At 39.5% G+C, this 25049-nt stretch overlaps 1 protein-coding gene across 1 annotated transcript in view; it reads left to right on the forward strand.

The window, feature by feature from the left end:
• Positions 1-18215, forward strand: part of LOC124776564 (nipped-B-like protein B) — a 77064-nt gene extending 58849 nt beyond the window's left edge. The window contains exons 8-9 of the mRNA XM_047251603.1: positions 848-918; positions 15846-18215. Of these exons, the coding sequence (XP_047107559.1) occupies positions 848-918; positions 15846-18107 (2333 nt within the window). The 3' untranslated portion in view covers positions 18108-18215. The remainder of the gene's footprint in view (positions 1-847; positions 919-15845) is intronic.
• The last annotated feature ends 6834 nt before the right edge of the window (positions 18216-25049 follow it).

Raw genomic sequence — 25049 nt, forward strand, 5'->3', positions numbered from 1 at the left:
TGTGTGAATGAATGAATGGACATTTAATTAAAAAAAGTAATATGAGGAAGAACTACTTTGCAATATCACATGCAAGGAAACAATATACCACTCACAAATACAAATTTCTATTATGTTTGGCATTTAATGAAGAGTATCCATAAAGAGCTAAATTGTGCTTTGAAATGTACATTACACACTGTCATTGGACAGTCGACAGAATAAGTTTAGTTCACCATCTTGGTTTGGCCAACAAAAACTGCTATGGTTTTTTCAAACGTAGTTGTGACATGTAAAATCAGTAAGTGTCATGGACAGTTGTAACTGGAGAAATGTTCAGAATGGTGAAGGTTAGATCATTCAAGGACAGCAGCTTACAAAAATGTTAAGAATTGTGAAGGTTAGATTATTCAAGGACTGCAACTTACAAGACTTCAATTTTATTGAAACAAGAGTGACTAATTACATGAAAAACCCCAGATAAATAAAGGCAAAGTTAAACAGTTAAGATGAATTGTCACAATTAAATTCCAGCAACATAAGATTTTAAAATCTGACACACCAAAATTACAAGAAATATAAAACAGAAATAAAATTCATAATATTTTTATCACTTGTTGGAGATGAGAGAATGCTTGACCAAAAACAGAATCCATAAACCTGCTACAAAAACAAATTCTACTGTTATTCTTATACTCGTGTACTAAAAGTACAATAGCTAGAGAGTACCTTTCAGAATGTGTACCTTTTGTACTCCATTCTTGTTCCTGTGCTCCAGGAAATACTTTTTACTTGGAAAATCTAATTTTCCTACATGTTGTAAATTTCATTGCCCTTTACTGAATCTTTTCATTGCTGTGCATTTTAGGCCGTGGAGTGGAGCATTTGGATGATGAGGGTAATCCAAGGAAAGATGGTGATATTCATTACAACAACTATGTAAGTAAACAACTGTTTTCCTTTATGTATTAATTCCTTGAACTTAATTTTAGCTCTACTCAGTGAGGTGTTTGTGTGTGTGTGTGTGTGTGTGTGTGTGTGTGTGTGTGTGTGTGTGTGTGTGTGATCTCTGGAGGAGGACTTTCCTGTCTTTTGGTTTCATACTTTCTGTGTGCCTGTCTGCTTCTCTTAACACCTCTTCTGTCTAGTATGTTACTTGAAAGTAATACACAAATTTTAGCTGGTAACAGAAGTGTGACTGTTGTGATTTGGCAACAGTTTTATAATTGTTCTTACTCTGAGAATGCTACACAGATATTTCTGCTATACCAGATTTAAATTTTATTTTTTCCTTAACATAAGTGCTAAAGATTACATAGAACAGTCGTTGGAGTCCCCTTAACATTCTTCCTGATTCACCTTTGACTATTAGAGTGGTGTCAGAAAAGTTTAAGCATCCTGTCCTTTTGTGCAACATACACACACAGTTTAGAAGTAATCATAGCAAATAAATAATCTCTATTGTTGAGGCAGCATAAGTTGATCCCTGAGAGTTGGAGTGGGTTGCATACAATAATTTGTGGGCCTACTTCAACCCGTAACATAATACAATTTTATAAACATCTCTATGGCAGCACCTCAGTGTTGTCACAGCTCTGGTGACAGCTATTGTTGTCACCTGTAACCATTAATGCTTCACAGTTGAAAGCTGGCAATAGCGCTGCAAGCTGTCTGAGGCCTTTCTAAAGCATCTTGACTGGCAGTTTTGTGTCACTTGTGACAAGTCAGAAGAAAATAGCAGTAGCAAAGAGACTAATGTAATAGATAATGTCAAGTCTGAATCAAGGTGATGGTGAACTACTGAAGCTAACAAGTACCTGTGAAAATATTGACATTGTCTGTTCTTCTCATCGAAAGCTCTGTTTGGGAACATTTGAAGATTGACAAAAAATTTGCTGATACACTCTTAAGAAGCGTGGTAAAAAGACTATTAAGAAATCGGAAAGTTGTTTCCTTAACCATGGCAAGTAAATATAACAGCAGCACTTAACCGTTCCCTACCGCTACCCTGCTATCCTACCTCCTCCGCACCCCAGCCTCCTTCTTACCCCGCCACCCAGCTTGCTTCTCCCTCAGGTGCACCTTGCTCACAGTCAGCCAGAGACTGTGGTCGTGTGTGTGTGTGTGTGTGTGTGTGTGTGTGTGTGTGTGTGTGTGTGTGTGTGTGTGTGTGTGTGTGTTTGGTTGGTTGGTTGTTTTGTCTATTTCCAGTGAAGATCTTTTTGCCCAAACACTTACTTGTTTGACAGGCTTTCCTTGTGCCTGTCTGTGACTCAGCATCTCCACTGTGTGGTGTAGCAAGTATCCTTTTAATAATGCTCCCATTATTCCATCCTGGATTTTCCATTTCTTGATTTTAAATATATTTCCATCTCTTGATTTTAAATATAAAAGTCCTGGATTTATGCCAGGTACTAATCTTTGTATAATGTGCTGTAAGGACATTTTATCTCCTACATCATATAACTTGCAAGGGTGGAAGAACGTGAAGTTGGAGATCCGGATATACACCAGATTGATTGACGCCCTTGAAAAAAATAATGAAAGTAGTGTATTAATTGAAATCTCACTACTTAAGGTTACCAAAAGAACACAAGAGAGGCTCCCAGAATACTTTCGATCTGTGTTGCGTCACATGGCATTAAAATTCCAGTGAACAGCATCAAAAGTACAACAGTTCCAGTAGAAAATACGTCTGAAGAACATGACGGTGCTAAATGCACAGATTGTAATAGTTTAATGCAAATAGTTCAAGAGAAGTTTAGCAGAAATTGTGTTCAAGAAAATTAGCAACCACTTACCTTAACACCAACTTCATGGGTAAAGAAAAATCCAAATAGTTTTTAACACAACTTAATGTATGGTAAAGAAATCAAGGACATTACTAAAAGAAGATAGTATTTTGTCAAGAAGAAGCTATAAAGTGGGAAACAGAATAGGTATGGAATGGCTTTCCAGACTCTTTCTACTACAGCAATGATGTAAGTCGAATTTCTGCTCATAAAAGAGATTGTCTATCTGCTGCTTCAGAAAATGGCAAAAGAGTATGTAAGACAAAAGCACTCATTTTATGTATACTTAGCTTTCAGAGAAAATTTCCTTCCAATAAAATTGTTTTTACTAAATTTTGTGAACTTCATCGAGAAGAATGTGTTACAGTACTGTAAACAGTCATGGAATGCTTAATGCATGAGTGTGCGTGTATCATCAAAATATAAAACTGATGATGCATGCTTCACACGCAGAAGTATCAATGCTTAACTTTTACAGGAACATGCTTGCAATCTGAAATGGCAAGCTTCTGACGTACATTGGACACATTAATGAAGACAGTTGATGAATTTATTGAGTATCTCATCCAAAAACTTCAAAACTTAATACAACATTATTACATATTGAAAGCTCAGGATTGCTACTTAAAAATCAAGCGAGCAAACACTCCCTGACACTTCTTGCATCATTAGAGCAAACACTCCCTGACACTTCTTGCATCATTAGAGCAAATACTCCCTGACACTTCTTGCATTATTGTAGTGGATTTTGCAGAAAACTATACATGTTTGCTTCAGGATGCTGCACAAGGGTTTCAATGGCAGAACATTCAAGTTACCCATCAGCCCTTTGTTGTGCGCTATACAGCAGAGGATGTCATTGTGTTATAGAAGCGATTGTTTGCAGCATGATACAAACACAGTCTATGTTTTTCAGAAATAATTCTCAACTATACTCTGGGACAAAAGCCACACATCCAACACTTACTTCAGTGATGGCAGTTTTACATCATATAAAAACTTTAAGATCTTTGTAGATTTGTGCCATCACAAAAAGGTCTTGAGGTAACTGCAGAAAGGAAACTTTTGTCACTAGCCATGGCAAAGCAACAAGAACAAGTTTACAGCGTCCATATGACAATCACTTTTTAAGTCCAAAAGACTCATTTACATTTGCCACAACTCATCTTCCAGGAATGCAAACATTTTGTGTTAAAACAGAGGAGATGACAAAAATTATCGAATATGTTACAAAATTGATATGAAAATGGTTTTGCCATTCCTGGGACAAGACTTATATCATTTTTTCAAACCACTGATGGAAGGAGATTACTGATAAAGCATGTATCATCAACTTATTAATTTATGTGTGTTCATCTTGGGTTTCAAAACAAAGTCTCCATCAGTATCAAAGATCACTGTCAAAGAAGAAATGTTCATCAAATCTATCCACTGTAACAAGTACTGGCAATATTATGAAAAGGATAGTTTGCTACTCACCATATAGTAGAGATGTTGAGTCGCAGACAGGCACAACAAAAATATTACTAAACATGTAAGTTTTCAGCCAGAAGGCCTTGTTATGAAATAGACAAAACACACACACACACACACACACACACACACACACACACACACACGAGACCACTGTTTCAGCGCGCACGTGCACGCGCACACACACACACACACACACACACACACACGACCACTGTTTCAGCGCGTGCGCGCGCGCACACACACACACACACACACACACACACACACACACACACACACACACACACGAGACCACTGTTTCAGCGCGCACGTGCACGCGCACACACACACACACACACACACACACACACACACACACACACACACACACACACGTCACCACTGTTTCGGCCCAGGAGCCAGAGGACTAATATTTTACAATTGGCTGTTTCTTGTGATCTATTGCAACTGATTGAACAATGCTGGAACTTCTCACTTTTTTATGCAGAATATTTTAACATTAATGTAGATTTACAGACTGACTTCCACTTCCTCTACAGAGTATCAATGTAATGTTTCTGCAGTTTGCTGTAATTTTATCAGTTTACTACTTTAGTGTAGAAGAGCATAAGCTGCATACAGCTTGATGTTTTGTTTACATTGTTCACCAAACTGTACATTTTTTAGTAGTAATGATCCTGTAACATTTCCTGATGTACCCTCGAAATGACTTCATGTTTTTCCCTGTGAAGAAGAATGTGCGGAGTTCTGTCTGTTAATAAGTCTTAAGTCCAATGTCAAAGCTAGCTCAGTATTTCATAAGATAAATTTATTTTACTAAATGAAACATGAAACTGCATCTTACACCTTCCAGAAGTCAAGGAACATGGCATCAACCTGCATGCTTCTATCTATGGCATTCTAGGTTTTGTGGACAAACAGAACAAGCTGAGTGCCATAAGATTGTTGTTTTCTGGAAACCAAGTTGTTTCCAATAGAACAGTTTTTATCACTTGTAATATGTCATAATATTTGATTTATCACTACATCTACTATACTTCAGGTGTAAAGAGGACTACTTATCAACTGGCAGAAGTGTTGCGTTGTCGACAGGTACACATAAAAGTGAAAGAAAACTTGCTAGCTTACAGAATAAATCGTACCTCGAGCTAGTGTGTGTGTGTGGGGGGGGGGGGGGGGCAGTGCACACACACACACACACACACACACACACACACACACACACACACACACACACACACTCACTCACTCACACTCTGTGCCCCTATGTCGTGCCAGCTGGAAACACAATTACTCTGAAAGCTAGCAAGTTTCCTTTCCCTTTTGTGTGCACCTATCAACAACTCAACGCTTCTGCTATTCAATGAGTGGTCTCCTTTACTCCTAATCATTCAAATTCTACCTGGTAAAGTCAAGACTTGCAGAGAAAGTCGATAGTTGACTACTTCCTGTATGATAGTGAGATGAATAGGAACATCATTGACGTTAAGATAATACCATCAGAGCGCTTGGATAGTGACCACCATTTGTTGGTAATGAACCTGAGAGGGACTAATGATAATAAAGGGACAGAAGACCAGGAAAAGGAGGAAGAAAGCTGGCTACAGTACCTTTAATTAGTAAAGGAAAGCATCCCAAAGGATGAACCAAAACCAAAAACTGTAGAAGAGGGATGGGGTAGATTCAAGGGAACATTAGTAAGTGCAGCTGAAGCAACATGTGGGAGGACAAGCAACAAAAAGAGATGGACAGAAACACCCTGGTGGAATGATAAAACAAAGGATATAGTACAGAAGAAGAATGGAGCCTTTATGGTATGGTTCCAGAAGAGAACAGTAGAGACAAGAGAAGAGTATCAGGCAAGCAAGAAAGAAGCAAAAAGAATAGTGGCAGAGGAAAGAAGAAAGTGGATGGAACAGTGGAGCAGAATGATGGAGGAGGATAGCGAAGGCTCAAAAAAGCTGTTATAGGAGATGATTAAAAGTGAGAGGAAGAATGGTACGACAGATTATGCTCGAATGGTGAACAAAAGTGGACAAGATGTAGAGAATAAGGAGGAACTCAAGAATATGTGGAAGGAGTATTTTGAATAACTCCTGAACCCGAATGGAGACCTGGATGAGGAGGAACAAGCCGAGGAGAAAAAAGAGAAGGAACAGCAAATAGAAAAAGACCTTACATGGGGAGAAGTGGAAGACGCATTGGAAAAGATGAAGGGAGCGAAGTCACCAGGTCTGGGCGAGCTAAGTGTAGAGATGGTGAGATCAGCAGGAGAGGTGGTGGATACAATGGCTATATCTACATCTACATCTACATCTACATTGATACTCCGCAAGCCACCCAACGGTGTGTGGCGGAGGGCACTTTACGTGCCACTGTCATTACCTCCCTTTCCTGTTCCAGTCGCGTATGGTTCGCGGGAAGAACGACTGTCTGAAAGCCTCCGTGCGCACTCTAATCTCTCTAATTTTACATTCGTGATCTCCTCGGGAGGTATAAGTAGGGGGAAGCAATATATTCGATACCTCATCCAGAAACGCACCCTCTCGAAACCTGGACAGCAAGCTACACCGCGATGCAGAGCGCCTCTCTTGCAGAGTCTGCCACTTGAGTTTATTAAACATCTCCGTAACGCTATCACGGTTACCAAATAACCCGGTGACGAAACGCGCCGCTCTTCTTTGGATCTTTTCTATCTCCTCCGTCAACCCGACCTGGTACGGATCCCACACTGATGAGCAATACTCAAGTATAGGTCGAACGAGTGTTTTGTAAGCCACCTCCTTTGTTGATGGACTACATTTTCTAAGCACTCTCCCAATGAATCTCAACCTGGTACCCGCCTTACCAACAATTAATTTTATATGATCATTCCACTTCAAATCGTTCCGTACGCATACTCCCAGATATTTTACAGAAGTAACTGCTACCAGTGTTTGTTCCGCTATCATATAATCATACAATAAAGGATCCTTCTTTCTATGTATTCGCAATACATTACATTTGTCTATGTTAAGGGTCAGTTGCCACTCCCTGCACCAAGTGCCTATCCGCTGCAGATCTTCCTGTATTTCGCTACAATTTTCTAATACAGCAACTTCTCTGTATACCACAGCATCATCCGCGAAAAGCCGCATGGAACTTCCGACACTATCTACTAAGTCATTTATATATATTGTGAAAAGCAATGGTCCCATAACACTCCCCTGTGGCACGCCAGAGGTTACTTTAATGTCTGTAGACGTCTCTCCATTGATAACAACATGCTGTGTTCTGTTTGCTAAAAACTCTTCAATCCAGCCACACAGCTGGTCTGATATTCCGTAGGCTCTTACTTTGTTTATCAGGCGACAGTGCGGAACTGTATCGAACGCCTTCCGGAAGTCAAGAAAAATAGCATCTACCTGGGAGCCTGTATCTAATATTTTCTGGGTCTCATGAACAAATAAGGCGAGTTGGGTCTCACACGATCGCTGTTTCCGGAATCCATGTTGATTCCTACATAGTAGATTCTGGGTTTCCAGAAATGACATGATACGCGAGTAATGAAAATTGTGTAGAGACAGACGATGATCCCAGAAGGGAATAATTGTCCTGATCTGTAAGAAGGGAAATAGAAAAGACTGCAAGAACTCGGGAGATAACATTGATGAGTTATTGTGCAAAGATTTTTTAGAAAATTGTGGAAGCACGAATTCGGGCAAAATTAGAAAGAAGAATCAGAGAAGAGCTACATGGCTTCAGAGGAGGAAGGTCCACGGTGGATCTAATTTTTGCTGTAAGTCAACTGCAGGAACAGCAAAGTGTGGAAAGCCCTGGAGAACAGAGGAGTAGCAAAACATTATTTGGAGGATAAGGGAAATGTACCATGGAAGTGTGAGCTGTGTGAAAGTGGGAGGAGAGAGATCAGCTCGGATTGAACAGAGTAATGGCTTTAGACAGGGAAGTGCACTTTCACCATTACTCTTCATTGTTGAGATGGATGATATAGTGAGTACAGTAGCACAAGTAATTGGTGAAAGGAAGATGAAAGCTGTGGTGTTCGCAGATTATCTGATGATTTGGGGGAATAAGGAGGAGGAAGTACTAGAGCAGTTGGGCGTATGGGAGTGAACAGTACAAGAATACGGGATGAAATTTAGTATAAGTAAGAGTGAGATGATTACCACAACAAGAAAGAACGAGAGAGGAACAACGGGAATAACAATTGGTGGAGAACAATTGAGGAGAGTGGAGAGTTTCAAGTACGTAGGAAGCCTGATACAGTAAGATGGGAAAAACCGACAGAGAAATAAATGAGTGGGGGAGAAAAGCAGAAGAATTTCGGAAGAGTGTCAGAAGCCTGATATGGAGCAAGGATGTACCCCAAATCAGTAAAAAGGTTATATACCAGTCATACTATGTCCCGATCCTGACATTTGCATCAGAAACCTGGGTTATCAAAGGAAGAGAGAAAAGCAAAGTACAAGCTCATGGGATGAAATTCGTGAGAAACAGTATTGAGTGCCAAAGATAGACAGGTTAAGAAATAAGAGGATCAGAGAGTTAATGAAGGTGGAACCATTACAGGAGGAGATAGAGAAATCAAGGCTGAGATGGTACGGGCAGGTTAAGAGAATGGAGGAGAAGAGGATACCTGGGAGGATTCACGAGATGAAACTGGAAGGAAAGAGACCCAGAGGAAGACCGAGAGACAGATGGCTGAAAGGAGTAGAGGAAGGAGTCCATAAGAAAGATTGAAATGTATACTGCGGAGACAGGCTGGACAGTGAAGGGGGAGGCATGTTTATAGCGATAAGAAGTGCAATAGTATCGAAGGAAATTGATGGAGATCCGAAATGTGAAATAATTTGGGTGAAGGTCATGGTTAAAGCAGGCTCAGACATGGCAATCGGATGTCTCTATAGGCCCCCTGGCTCAGCAGCTGTAGTGGCTGAGCGCCTGAAGGATAATTTGGAAAATATTTTGAGTAGATTTCCCCACCATGTTATAGTTCAGGGTGGAGATTTTAATTTGCCGGATTTAGACTGGGAGACTCAAACGTTCATAACGGGTGGCAGGGACAAAGAATCCAGTGAAATTTTTTAAGTGCTCTATCTGAAAACTACCTTGAGCAGTTAAACAGAGAACCAACTCGTGGCGATAACATATTAGATCTTCTGGTGACAAACAGACCCGAACTATTTGAAACAGTTGACGCAGAACAGGGAATCAGTGATCATAAAGCGGTTACTGCATCGATGATTTCAGCCGTAAATAGAAATATTAAGAAAGGTAGGAAGATTTTTTCTGACGGCTCAACACGAAAGTTTTGTCTCAAGTACAGATAGTGTTGAGGATCAGTGGACAAAGTTCAAAACCATTGTACAATATGCGTTAGATGAGTATGTGCCAAGCAAGATCGTAAGAGATGGAATAGAGCCACCGTGGTACAACAACCGAGTTAGAAAACTGCTGCAGAAGCAAAGGGAACTTCACAGCAAACATAAACATAGCCAAAGCCTTGCAGATAAACAAAACTTACGCAAAGCGAAATGTAGTGTGAGGAAGGCTATGTGAGAGGCGTTCAATGAATTCGAAAGTAAAGTTCTGTGTACTGGCTTGGCAGAAAATCGTACGAAATTTTGGTCTTACATCAAAGCGGTAGGTGGATCAAAACAAAATGTCCAGACACTCTGTGACCAAAATGGTACTGAAACAGAGGATGACAGACTAAAGGCCGAAATACTAAATGTCTTTTTCCAAAGCTGTTTCACAGAGGAAGAATGCACTGTAGTTCCTTCTCTAGATTGTCGCACAGATGACAAAATGGTAGATATCGAAATAGACGACAGAGGGGTAGAGAAACAATTAAAATCGCTCAAAAAAGGGAAGGCCACTGGACCTGATGGGATACCAGTTTGATTTTACACAGAGTACGCGAAGGAACTTACCCCCTTCATTGCAGTGGTGTTCCATAGGTCTCTAGGAGAGCGTAGCGTTCCAAAGGATTGGAAAGGGGCACAGGTCATCCCCGTTTCCAAGAAGGAATGTTGAACAGATGTGCAGAACTATAGACCTATATCTTTAACGTCGATCAGTTGTAGAATTTTGGAACACGTATTATGTTAGAGTATAATTACTTTTCTGGAGACTAGAAATCTACTCTGTAGGAGTCAGCATGGGTTTCAAAAAAGACGATCGTGCGAAACCCAGCTCGCGCTATTCGTCCACGAGACTCAGAGGGCCATAGACACGGGTTCTCAGGTAGATGCCGTGTTTCTTGACTTCTGCAAAGTCGATACAGTTCCCCACAGTCGTTTAATGAACAAAGAGCATATGGACTATCAGACCAATTATGTGATTGGATTGAAGAGTTCCTAGATAACAGAACGCAGCATGTCATTCTCAATGGAGAGAAGTCTTCCGAAATAAGAGTGATTTCAGGTGTGCCGCAGGGGAGTGTCGTAGGACCGTTGCTATTCACAATATACATAAATGACCTTGTGGATGACATCTGAAGTTCACTGAGGCTTTTTGCGGATGATGCTGTGGTATATTGAGAGGTTGTAACAATGGAGAATTGTACTGAAATGCAGGAGGATCTGCAGCGAATTGACGCATGGTGCAGGAAATGGCAATTGAATCTCAATGTAGAAAAGTGTAATGTGCTGCAAATACATAGAAAGAAAGATCCCTTATCATTTAGCTACAATATAGCAGGTCAGCAACTGGAAGCAATTAATTCCATAAATTATCTGGGGGTACGCATTAGGAGTGACTTAAAATGGAATGGTCATATAAAGTTGATCGTCAGTAAAGCAGATGCCAGACTGAGATTCATTGGAATCCGAAAACAAAGGAAGTAGGTTACAGTACACTTGTTCGCCCACTGCTTGAATACTGCTCAGCAGTGTGGGATCCGTACCAGATAGGGTTGATAGAAGAGATAGAGAAGATCCAACGGAGAGCAGCGCATATCGTTACAGGATCATTTAGTAATCGCGAAAGCGTTACAGAGATGATAGATAAACTCCAGTGGAAGACTCTGCAGGAGAGACGCTCTGTAGCTCGGTACGGGCTTTTGTTGAAGTTTCGAGAACATACCTTCACCGAGGAGTCAAGCAGTATATTGCTCCCTCCTACGTATATCTCATGAAGAGACCATGAGGATAAAATCAGAGAGATTAGAGCCCACACAGAGGTATACCGACAATCCTTCTTTCCACGAACAATACGAGACTGGAATAGAAGGGAGAACTGATACAGGTACTCAAGGTACCCTCCACTACACACCGTCAGGTGGCTTGCGGAGTATGGATGTAGATGTAGATGTAGTAGACTGGACCAAGGTGAAAACGGAGAGAAGGTGGCAAGACAGAAGATGGTGGAGAGGCCTATGTTCCATACAGACTCGGCCAGAGGCTGGAGACTGACCAAGATAATGGCAATGATTCAGTACACCAGTCTTTTCTTTGTTATTGTTAGATTACTTTGGTTTCAATGTGATCACTGAGTGACTGTATGGATGACAGTATTTTGACATTACATAAGATGAAAACTTCGTAGCATTTTTTATCCCCTCATCGGATGAAATTTTACTTCAAATTCATCAACAGCTACATCTGCATGACTACTCTGCAATTCTCACTTCAATGTCTGGGAGAAGATTCATCAAACCACTTTCAAACTATATCTCTTCCGTTCCACCCTCAAACAGTGCGCGGGAAACACAAACATTTGAATCTTTCCATGCAAGCTCTGTTTTCTCTTATTTTATTATGATAATTATTTCTCCCTGTGTAAGTGATGTGAACAAACTATTTCCTCATTCAGAGGAGAAATTTGATGATTGAAATCCATGAAAAGATCTTGCTGCAATGAAAAACGCCATTGTTTAGTGGTACTCATTACTTGGTGTGAATAAAAAGCCAACTGTGTTTCACAAGGATGGTATTTTCTGAATCAGGCTGGCTCTATGTTAGTGGACCACTGTTTTTGAAATGTTGCATAATGCTCAAACACAACATATGTTCCAAAATCCTTCAACAAATTGAAGTCAGTGATATGGGTCTGTAATTCAGTAGATTAGTTCAGTTTCCTTTCATGTGTATTGGTGTGACCTGTGTGACTTCCTGGTCATTAGGTACAGATCTTTTGTCAAGTGAGCAGTTGTTTATGATTTCTAAAAATGGGGCTGTTAACATACTTTGGAAGAAACATAAATAGTATACAATTTGAACTGGAAGACTTACATTTATTGAATGACACTATTGCTTCACTACACCGAATTTATCTACTTTGAAGTTACTAATGTTGGCAGCTGTTCTTGATTCAAAATCTGGAATATATACTGCATGTGCTCTCGTGAAGGAATTTTGTAGAACCGTGTTCAGTAACTCTGCTTTAGTGACATTGTCTTCTGTCACTATTCCTCTTGCTGTCACACAGTGAAGGTATTGATTCTGTCTTCATAGAACTCCTGTTGCTTTCCTTCTCTTATGCTTATTTTTGGTTATATTCAGCTTTTGCTTCTCAACAAGGCTTTAATGCAAGGAGTATTAAGAATGTAAGCAGTTAGAAGAGGGTGCTAAGAGCAAAGCATAAATGAAAGCATAAAAAAAGATGAGAGTGTATCATTTTCCAGTAGTGAATTAAACAGCTACAAGCCACTGATTTGAAATGACACTTACTTTTATCCAAACACATCTGCTTAGCTTACAATGCCACTATATGACAAAATTACAATTCATTAAGTCTTTCGACTCTCATTCCATGCAAATTTGCTGCTGCTTTTCCTCATCTCATTCCTATCAGATCCCTTTAAAAAGTAATGTTTTGCCTTCCCTTCATTTGCAGAATGGTTGTTAAATAGTTTATTGTCAAGATTGCAGGCAACTTCAAATTCACTGGCACTGCTGCCCTCTCCCTTGCAAATAGTAATTTTTTTTTTTTTTTTATAAAGCAGTTTTATTGGTCTTGCTTTCTGTATAATTTTTGTGTGTAATTGGAAATTATTTTTCTTACATGATTCCTTCTTGAAGTGTGCATTAAGTGATGGCATGAGAGTTTTTATTGTTAGGAGTGTGGTCATAAGCTCTCGTGTTTTTTGACCTTTCTATCTCAGCCAACATCTGCTTGTTTCATTATTTGGAAAAGTTATTCTCATTACAAATTTTCATGTACGGTGAAACCCTGATTTGCCAGACCAGGTGAGATTGTAGATCATCCGGATTGTCAAAAATCTGGATAATCTAGATGTTCAGAAAAAACTGAGGTACATGGATTGAATGCCAGAAACACAGACATTATATCTATTTTCACATAAAACACAAATTGTACACTGTTTTAATCTGAATTGTGACAAGCTTTACATACTGAAATAATTGGTAAGTTTCTTTAGAATCAGATTCATGTCATATATGTGCAGCATGATCACACAAATGTTTCACCAGCAGTATTTCACCATAAATTGTGGCAACATGTTGTAGAGTATACACTATGATACTTGGGCCAAGGAATGAAAATACTTTTGTGGTTTATAGTGGACCTGAATATGGCATAAGTGTTGCACAGAGACAGGTCATTTGAAATAAACTTCTTTGATGATATGGCTGTTGTGGTTCATTTTCTTTACTTATATCGTTAGCCACTTTCCTACATCCGCGAGAACGATGGACTTTCAGAAGCAAGTTCTTTCTGGCTCATGTTCCAAATGGACCATTATTTTGTCCAGCTGGGTTGTTCCATTTGTATGTGTCATCATCCATAATCTCTTCAGATTGAGCATCAGCTATGTCAGGTAATTGATCATCACAGTTGTTGCTGTCTGCACGTACAGGAACTGTGACAGTTTTGTCATCAGAAATCATACTGTAGCTAGTGTCATTGTCATTTCCCAGCCAGTCATTAACATCTATGCCTGAGCTTTCTGCAGGATTTGCAAGGGCTTCGATGAACTCTGTACCGATATTGCCACTAATTTCTAAATGGTTGGGCATATATTCTTCCAGTACATTGATTTTTGACTCTACACTATTATACTCTGTAAATTCATAAATTTCAATAGTGTTAACACACCATTTCCCCCTTCTTCTTCAACAAATTTTGTGAGCAGCCGCCTCTCATGCACATGCTTAATATTTTCCAGGAGCCCCCTGTGCATTGGCTACAACATTGACATTTTGTTGTGAGGCAGAAATTTTACTGACCAATTCTCTACACCAGGATGGATGGAGCATTGCACAGCCAACAATATGGCAGTCAGATGCAGAACTTCTTCCTTTAGAAATATTGTTACACTTGCCACAAAAGCTTCAAAGAATTATCTTTTAAAACAGCAGCCTGCCTATCCACATATTTTCGTGACATATAAGATACTGGTGAGGAGGGATGATTCACATTTATGAAAGTATGGGGATTGTTTTATTTCCCCATTAACAAAAGAGGGATTTTGTGTTTCCCAGATACATTACTGGGAGCCATAATTGTGACTCTTTTCTCCTTATTCTTTTTCTAGCATTTGGAGAAGTGTCTAATCAGGAACCTTATGTCTTGTTGGATAGCATCTGACAGGAAAGAACTTGATTGATTGACATGGTGAACTTGATTTAGAGTCAACTTATCAAATGGAATAAAATTTCTGAATTTTTTTTTAATTTTCAGGAGCTGCTGTGTCTGCTGAAATGCATGTACCAATCATTGACTGCTACCATATCCTGCATCGATGTTTCCACCTTTGAAACAAACCTTGGCTGGCTGAGAAGTTTGGATCACTATTAGAAAGCTTCTTGTTTAAACTTATTGCTTTTTCGTACAGTATGGTGCCTGACACTAAACACCACTCTTCCTCTTTGCACTAAACCACATTGAAAGGATGCCCTCTAGAGTTCTATTCTTTGTTTTCGTTACTGTCCCATTACTCTGAACCATCTTTTGACATCAGTTTCAAACAAAAGTATTAGTTTTTCCAGTTGTCTTTCCAATCTGAAACCGTCAAATTTCAAACACCAAATTCAGCAAGAATGCTGTTTAGCAATTCTCCTTTATCCATCCTACTCAATGTATCTAATTTTTTGTCTGTGGATGCTGCTGTCTTTGTATGTCATTTTGGACTCTCAATAAATGGGAACAATACATGTCGTGTTAAAGTGTTACCTGACACTTTGTCAGAATTGTGTGTGGCAGCTGGCTGAATCTGAAGTTAATGATTGCCACCATCAGTTGTTCTCACAATTACTTTTGGAGTATCAACTGTACTACAGTTACTATACAGGAGCAAAATGTTCCAGATGAATGAGGGATCTGGATTAATGAAGCCAGATAACTGTTAATACTTCTTGACAGTTATGTGAACTATTCAAATCTGAAGACTACTGACTTATGCCCCATAGCTGCAAGTTTTCTTTTCCTTTTGTATGAAAATATAGGCAGTTTCTCATAAAGTTTCCTTATTTTGTTCAGCACATATTTCTGAAAAGAAACTTGGATCATTCCAGATAACGCCAGTGAAATATAGTTCAATAACTTCTTTGTATTATGATTACATATTTATGGCATCACAGGTTCTTCTTTTTACAGAATATGTAATAATTGCTTGTGCATCTGTTTGATTTGCAGAGACCTGACAATGACAGGAACTCCTTGAGACGGGAAGATATTCGAGACCACGGAAGACGGGAGGACGGGCGCGGTGTTCCCGATACCCGGAGTTCCGAAAGAGACAGAGAACGAGAACGCCGCTACTACAGTGAGAGAGAGCGCAGGCATGGCGGAAGTAGTGGCAGCCGTGACAGGGACAGAGAGAGGGAGCGAGGTAGAGATAGGGATCGAGATCGGGACAGGGAGAGGGACAAAGGAAGAGAGAGAGACAGAGAAAGAGACAGGGACAGGGACAGGGACAGAGACAGAGACAGGGATAGGGATAAGGACAGAGACAGGGAGCGGGACAAGGACAGGGACCGCCAACGTGACAGAGAAAGTGATAAAGATAGGGACAGGGACAAAGGTGGCAACAGAGACAGAAACAGTGATAAGGATAAGGATCGTGATAGGGAGGAAGATAAGGACAGGGAGAAGGAGAAAGATAAAAACAGGGAGAAAGACAGAGAAAAGGAAAGAGAGAAGGACAAGGAAAAGGACAGGGAAAAAGAAAAGATGAAAGAGAAGGAGAAGTTGAGAGAAAAGGAGAGAAACAAGGAGAGAGATAAACATCACGTGAACAAGGAATACATTGAAGATGATGTTGGAGATCATGCTAAGGAGAGAGATTCTCAAACGGAGAGTGGAAGGATTGGTGGGAAGACATCCAGTAAGGAAGGATGGGAGAGAGCTGAGGAGGAGCGACTGCCCAGGGAACCGAAGAGAAGTGATGGCAGGGAGAAATCTCAAAACGTAGAAGGTGGAAGTAATGTGAATGGTGCACAGCTTGCTAGGAGAGACAGCAGTGGTTCCAGTGAGGAAGGCACCAGGAGAAGAGGGGCAGAAGCTGTGGAGAAAAACAGAAGTACAACTCCTAAGACAGTAGCTGTCCATGGTTCGGACAATGGTACTGAAAGAGTCAAAGCACACCACAGCAGAGATGACTTGTCAGATGGAGGAGACAGTGACACACAAAAGGCCAGAGGGAGTGATTCTGCCAGAAGAAAAGAAAGGCCAGGGACTCCTTCTGGCAAAATGAGCAGAAAAGGGGGAGAAAATAGTCATCAGTCTGGTGCCAACAGCAGAAGCAAAGGACCAGGAGATGCGACATCGTCTGGCGAGCATAATGTGAAGTCGGAAAGTCAGCTCCAGAAGAGACCGAGAAATGCTGCTGCCACAGAACACAAAGATGGTGGTGCCTTGCAGAACAAAGGTAAAGAGAACTCTCTTTCTGAGCCTCAGAAGAAGAAAAGAAAGAAGAGTGAAGATAGTTCTACAGACAGTAATTCAGAATCTTCGAGTGAGAGTGACAGCTCATCTGATTCATCAGAAGATAGCAGCTCAAGTTCAGAGGTGCAAAAAGGAAACGTGCATCACAAAAAGAAAATCAGACAAAAGAAGCATGCAGTAATCGCAAAGAAAGTCAAGAAAAGGAGAAGAAAAAAGAAGAAAATTAAAGGAAAGAAAGGAAAGATCCTAGATAAAACTAAGAAGAAGCCTCGCAGAGGTGAAGATGACTCGGACAGTGATCAATCCTCATCAGAAGACGATAAAGTTTTGCGTGCAGACTGCAAAGCAAAGAAGCGCAGGAGGAGAGACGTCAGCAGTTCGAGCGGTACTAGTAGTAGCAGTAGCAGCAGCAGTAGCAGCGACAGCAGTGTGTACAGCAGTAGTTCCTCCTCGAGCAGTGGCAGCAGTAGTGGGTCAGACAGGCGGAAGAAACAGAAGAAAAAGATCAAAAGAAAACACAAAGACTCAAAGAAAAAGAGGAAGAAAAAGAAGAGAAAGATTGTAGCTACACCAGTGAAACGTCGCAGGAAAATCGTACGAAGTCGTCGCAGTTCTAGTTCTGACAGTGACTCAGATGTTTCTAACGCTTCTTGCGGAAAGGATCCCGATGCCATTGCTCGGAAGATCAGACAGTTACAAAAGAAGCTACAAAAGAGTGAAAATCACTCTGCAAAGACAAAACATCACAAGGTAGTGACTAAGAATGCAAATGACTCAGACTCATCAGTTGAGAGTGATACTGCAGCCTCAAAGGAGATACGTCAAACAAAAAAGAAAACTAATGGGATTGAGAACCACATTCGAAATAAAAAAAAAGATCACCACAATCACAGAGGCTCGACAGCCAGTGACAGTGCGAGAGAGTCTGCCACTTCCCGCTCAGCTGATGCTTCATCTGCTACTCCTCGGCCGAAGAAGTCAGCTAGAGCTGGCTCTCGCTCTGATGTGTAGTCACCCTGCATTCAGGATACACCATCCATTTGTGCTCATTGGTTTCCATTTACTGGATGCATTTGTGATCTCCCTGTGTGTGTGTGTGTGTGTGTGTGTGTGTGTGTGTGTGTGTGTGTGTGTGTTTGAAAAAACATTGCACTGAGGTTTGCAAAGATGATTTGTAACATGGCATTAGCATTCATCCTTTCTTTCTGTTTTTGAAACTGTTTCATTATTTTCGGTTTTATTTTTGATTAAAAAGAAAAAGGAACCTTACTCGTGATTTTCTAATATTTGTTGTGTTTGGAAAAACTCATTTAGTCTCTTAAATGCATTCCACTTTAAGAGAATTTAACTTTGTTGATCTATTTTTATAGAGATCTGTGTTAAAACAGATTGAATATTTATTTATATTGTTCTTTCTCTTTCTGCTGTGCCTTAAAGAGAATACACCTCATTTGAAAATTGGATGAATAAAAACTACTTTCATATTCAGATAATTATTCTTGTGTTCCTGTTTTAATTATATGTAGCCAGTCCAAGCAGCCCATATTTGTCATTTTTGTAGCATCCTGGTAATTTATTAGAGTCCAACACCTTAGTTAAATATTCTCAAGCATTTAATTGGATTAACTTTTCTGTGTTGAAGTGCACTCTAAAACACATTTTTGACTCACTTTTTTTTTTTTTTTTCAAACACTTACTTCTCGTGGGTGTATTTGAAAGCTTACCATCACAATGAATTCATTTAGTTCTAAATAATTACATGGAGGGAGCTGTTCCAACCTCAGTGTCTACATAAGATGCTTTTTTTTCTGAGCTGAACTTGCTGACTTCTCAGCTTGGCTTTCACATTGGATTCTCCATAAAGAAACCTATACAATTCCTTGCCACCTGATACCTGCCAGAACTAAACAATAAATGTTGTGGCTTAAAAGATTTTGGATCTACAAGCAAGCTGTCATTTCATCTTCACACAATATTTCAACAACTGGTTAGTTACTTGACGTGTTGAACAGATATTGTTGCTCACTGTGTCAGCTACAAATGAGCTTAAATTTCTTGGAGTGGCTATACATCCACATTTGAAACAAACTAAATACCCATTCTCATTTTTATCAGTTTGGCATCATCTGCTTTGTCATACTACTTCGAATTACCTTTTAACTTCAAATATCTCAGGCTAGCTTTGTTTTTTTCTCAAAAAACTGGCAAACATTGGTAATTTGTGTGTATACTGGCAGCATCAAGTGAAGAACCTAATCAAAATATGTATAAACTTTTCAATGCAGATAAAACTGCACAACCACTCAAAACATTTTTGTCTACTCACAATAACCTCTTGTTGCTCACAAACGGAATGTAAATCAATGCTATTTCAGCAGTTACAACCCGAAGATTATGTAGTAAACTTCAAAACGCACACTGGTTAACTAATAGAAATGGTGAGTTGTGCTGGGATTCTGTACTTTTGTTCATATTTCAAGCATGCAGTCACAGCCCCCAAAGACTAGTCCAGTATGGACAGGAATATTTTTAAAAACTCGTGCATAATAATGACGACTTCCAAGATGGTAAAGTAATTTTCTGCCATTTTATTTTTACAATATTTTATTGACATTTCATTTCTACAGTGGTGTCATTTCCATTTTATTTTTACACTGTTTTTGTTGACATTCTACAGTTGTAATGTTTTCACTGGCTTTTAAATAAAATTAGCTTTGTATATAGTTGTCTTGCAACTTTACCTGTTCTCAAAAGATCCAGATTTATGTAAGTGATTCATCATGTAGATAAAATAATTCTTCAGGTACAGGTTCGTGATTCACATAGTCTAGTGGTTCCCCAAATTCAGTCACTATAAAAGGATGCCACTGTTTGTAAATAGGGAACTTCTCATAATTGCAGTGACTTGCTCTTGAGTAAGATAACTTCATAAACTGTCATAAGTAGCTATATGCCTTTGCAGAACAAAAATGTAGGTTCAGAGCTAATTTTCTTATTTCCAAAGAATATTGTGATACTTTACCACTAGCTTGATGCCCCTAAAGCTCCTTTCACAGATCTATTACATTTTCTCATGTCAAAAACTGAATAACATTCTCTCTCTCTCTCTCTCTCTCTCTCTCTCTCTCTCTCTCTCTCTCTCTCTCTCCCTCCCCTCCCCTCCCTCCCTCCCTCCCTCCCTCCCTCCCTCCCTCCCTCCCCTTCTTTCTTTCTCATTCTCTCTCTTTCAAATCAGCATCTCATCAGGTTTCTAAACTCACTGTTGTTCTTTTGTGTTTCACTCTAAATCACTTCATATGTTGCTTCAGTAGCACATTCATGTATGTACTATGTTAGCCTTTTTTTTTTTGTTTTGAAATAACAGTAACTGATCATCATGGACAGGGGTACTAGGCACCAAAAGAATGAAATTTTACTAAGATGATGATGATAATAATAATAATAATAATTTTACTGCATAAAATAATACAATTGATGAGTTTGATTTTAACTTGTTGGGCTCCTCGTAATGATCTGCCCACTGCGTGAATGACAGGGAATGCTGTAACTTGGAGTGTTAATGACTCTATGAAATTTTAACTCATTCTTGGGATCCAGACAGCAAGCTACAATATCTGTGTTCAACAAGTGAAGAAGGCAACTAGGGAAGTTGTTGAAATACCACATGAAGATAAAATGAGAACTAGGCTGCAAATCCAGAAACAAATGATTAGTTTCACCCAAAAAGTCTGAAGGGGCCCCAAGAAAAATTATCCTGTTTGTATATCCTGAGATCTTCCCAAACCCTTCAATTGTGTTAATCAAGTAACTCTACTTGAAGAACTAAAATTTGATGTTTGTTTAAGCACTGCTTCTTCCCAAGTGTTCAGCCACGTATATTCGCTGATACTGCATGAATTTTTGACAATGAGACTTGCCGTTATGATCATGTGATCACATAAAATGTTGATATCACACATTTATCTTGCAAGATTTGAATCTTACCTTCACAACAGGGAACAGGTGATCACATTGCCAGACTGTGTCAGAGAATTGAACCTAATCACAGAACATAACTGGTGAGATCCCACAGGGATTGATATTGGGTCTATTCTTACAATTCAAAAACTATTATGTTCAATGTTGGCACAGACTTACTAACTAAGGGTCCAAATTCAACCATACCAGAAGCAGCTCAGAAGAGAATTTCATAGGCTTATGAATGACACACAGCAGACAGTTTAAGCCTTAATCTCACTGAAGCTCATATGCAATTTCGAAGCAATCAAATGAGGCCTGAAGAACCAGAAGTAGACATTAAAGGTCATGCAGTAAGCTGTGTTAAAATTCCGTGTGGGCCCAAAATGATAACAAAGTTGAGTCAAATGCATGGATGAACTAATCAACAGGTTTAGTTCGACGTGTTTATGTTTAGATGTATCTGTCAGGCATGCTGACTTCTTGTCGTTGGGGAAAAATCTTTTCACAACCCCCCTCCCACTTTATATATGGTTATTTTAATCGTTTTTGTCAGAAGTAGCAACATGAAAAAAATAATTACTGTCATTTTGGTTTCCAACACGGAAAGGCATGGGACATTAAAGGTTATTCACACAAGTGTACCTCCGGACCTTCAGAAGACAACTGCATAAAAACTACAAAACCTACAGAAAACACACACACACTGGTGGACGGAGCCTCTCTCTGAGTTACACTCACATCACAGGTGCTCAATACAGCACCATTTGGACACAGCGAAAATTAAACATGCATTCAGTTCACTGGCCCAAATTGTCTTGGAAGGCCCAACAGCAGCCTGATATAAAAATCTGTTCATTTTGGTTGCCTATCTGCAGGAGTGAACTGATTTAATGTGATGATACAGAGCAGAGGATTCTCAGCTAAACTTGAAGACAGCACAACACAATCTGTAATTATGATAGTCATTCAGTGAGTCTTTGGAAAAAGACAGAAAAACAGTGTTTTGGGAATAATTCCCTTTATTTTTTCAACATAATACTGTTTTTTCCAAGCATTGCTTCAGCCTTTTTAAGTCTTCTAAAAAGTAGACTCTCAGAAGGCCTGCAAAATAGGAATTTTTGGCCAACAGTATCCTCATTCAATGTAAATCATCAGCCACAGAGCCCTTTTTTGAGTTTGGAAATTAAAAAAATCGCATGGGTCCCACATCTGATGAATACTATTGATGCTGCAGTAATTCTGAGTTTAATTCCATAATTTTGGCCACTGAACTGTGCAGATATGCACCCATGAAGTTTTATGATGGAAGAGGATCTTTTTCAAATGAGGATGTTCTTGCTTGATTTCTTTGCTCAACCTGCTTACTACTCTACAGTTACTGTTTGTCCTTTTTTCAAATAATCGACAAAGATGTTTCTGCTTGCATTCCAAAAAACTGTAGCCACCACCTTGCCAGCTGATTCCACAGTCTTTACCTTCTTCGTAGTCCACTGACCTTGATAAATCCAATCCTTTTGGTTGTCCCTTAGTCTCAGGAGTGTAGTAGTGTAGCCGTGTTTCATCTAGAGCTATGTATCAATGCAAAAACCCAACATGATTTTGACAGAAAAAAGGCCTCATCACCGACCACATGATAGTGTTTATTCTCCATCAGAACAAACGCAGCACCTGTCTTTTCATGCCCAATTTTTCATGTAAAATTGAAAACACTGTACCTTGAAATATGCCAGTGGCCTTAACTATTTCACCCACTTTGGTTCGTCAATCACTCAAATCCATGCATTTTGTCAACTTTTCTTTTGTGGATGTAAGGCCATGTTTAAACTCATGTACCCAATTGTAAACAGTTACAAACAAAGGAGCAGAGTGCCATGAACTTCATCCATCACAGCTATGATCTTTTTTGGTGTAATGCCTTTCAAATAGTAATATTTAATCACTGCTTGAAACTCAGTTTTCTCCGCATTGTGAAATACATCTGAAACTTGTTGCTTCAGTCAATGGGGACAACAAAACCGTGTGACATATACAGCTGAAACTTCACCTGGTCAGTAGTGACAGATGACGCTTATTACCAACAAACTGTTTCGATACTACAAGCAGCAGCTCTTGGGTTTTCTAAGGACCTATTGAACGACCCTAGTATAATAATTCTGCAAACCGTTAACAGACTTCCCTTTACCAGTGGAACACTGATACGTAACAATAACATGCAGCAAATTGCTGCTAGTTCTCTGATAACCTTTGAGGGACACATACATCCCAATAATAGTGAAAGAGTTAAAGTAATTAGTGTGTTTATTCAGCAGAAGTGTTCTGTGAGAAACTGTGTAAAGTAGGTAGCCACACATCTTGCAGAGGCCTTTTTTAAGGGTTGTGAAATTCTTACTCCTACCTAATATATTTTCTCCTTAAAGGGGAGGTAATGCAAATACGTTTCTGCAGAAGTATTATTTACACAGTTGCAGTACAAGACAAAAAACTAATTTTGGTCTATGCTTGGTCTCATTGTCTGTTAAAAAAGGAGCTACATTCCGTTATCCAAAGGTTTCCAGTAACTTTCCATATAGTACAGATCAGCAAACTGAGGATCCTTGCCAGTCCAAAAGAAAATTAAAAACCTATCTCATTAGCCACTCATTCCACATTACCTTGTTTTCTAGAGTCAAGGATTGAAAATACCTATCAGCTGCATGGAAAACAACAATTATCATTGTCAAGGTCCATAGCTGAGTGGTCAGCATGGCAGAATCCCATTCAAGGGATGCAGGTTCAATTCCCGGTTGGGTCGGAGATTTTCTCCACGCTGGGACTGGGTGTTGCTTTGTCCCCATCATCATGTTGTCCTCATTGACACGCAAGTCTCCGAAGTGCCATCAACTCAAAAGACTTGCACCAGGTGACCAGCCTAGCCGACGGGAGGCCCTTGCCACACAACATTTCATTTCATTCCATCATTTGCAAGTTGCATGGCAAAAGTAGTAGTGTACTGCAAAGAGACCTCTGTTGCTTAAGATGTGAGGAATTATTTTCTTCAAAAAGTACCATTGAAATCAAGTCAACAACAGCTGGCCAACAGAAAATTCAATTATAATTTCCATCATTGAGGCATAAAAATGGGTTACTTCTCAATGAAATTTGTGAAGATGCAACTTAGGCAAAATTGTAAACTAAATACTTAAGATTATGTTGAAGGAAAGTTAACTGTGCCACCCACGTGTAATCAGTCAGTCGTTATTGTGTGTTTTCTTCTACATCTTAGGTTGTCACCTGACAAATAGCAAAGAATGCATTAAGAACTTAACCACTTTTAACTTAATGTATCTTGCAGTATAATGTGTCTCACCACATGGTCTTTGTGTGTTGTGGAGGAATTATTTGAACTGGCTGAGACTGATGTTTTAATGTCATAAAACATTCATGTATTGCATCAAAACCTCAAATACCATATGTATCAATTTTACCTCTTACTACTTGTTACCTTTTTGTCAAGCTATAATATTCTTTCATGCTTTTTTCTGTCCAGCTATGACCGTACTGTGTTGTGTAGTGTGAGGCGTGTGTACTGCTGTTGCATGTTTTATCTGTACATGAGTGGATGACACAAAGCAAAATGCCAATAGTATCTTGTTGCTAGTTCCACAACAAAGTCCGAAGTTTACAACTGAGTCCTCACTTCCATTCTGTAATACAGAGTAATGGGAAAGTTTGAAATGAATAGTGGGAGCCATGGGCAGGTGGCAGCACTGTGGGTTCATGACAGTTAGCAAGTAAACACTCTGCCATTTCAGTAATCATGGGTCAGTGGAATGTACAGCAGTGTGCATAAGCCATAAAAATGTTTTATAAAAACAATGATAGTTTGGTAGCATGGCAGAGGGAGTCTCAACATTTTTGTCATTTAGGATGTCATGATGCCGTGCCTTCGAAACACAATAAAATGTTGGATTAATAACTTTGAAGAAACTGGATGTGCCCTCAAGGAGAAACTAA

The sequence above is a fragment of the Schistocerca piceifrons genome, chromosome 2 (assembly GCF_021461385.2).
Source record: "Schistocerca piceifrons isolate TAMUIC-IGC-003096 chromosome 2, iqSchPice1.1, whole genome shotgun sequence".
In the NCBI taxonomy this organism is placed as follows: Eukaryota; Metazoa; Arthropoda; class Insecta; order Orthoptera; family Acrididae; genus Schistocerca; species Schistocerca piceifrons.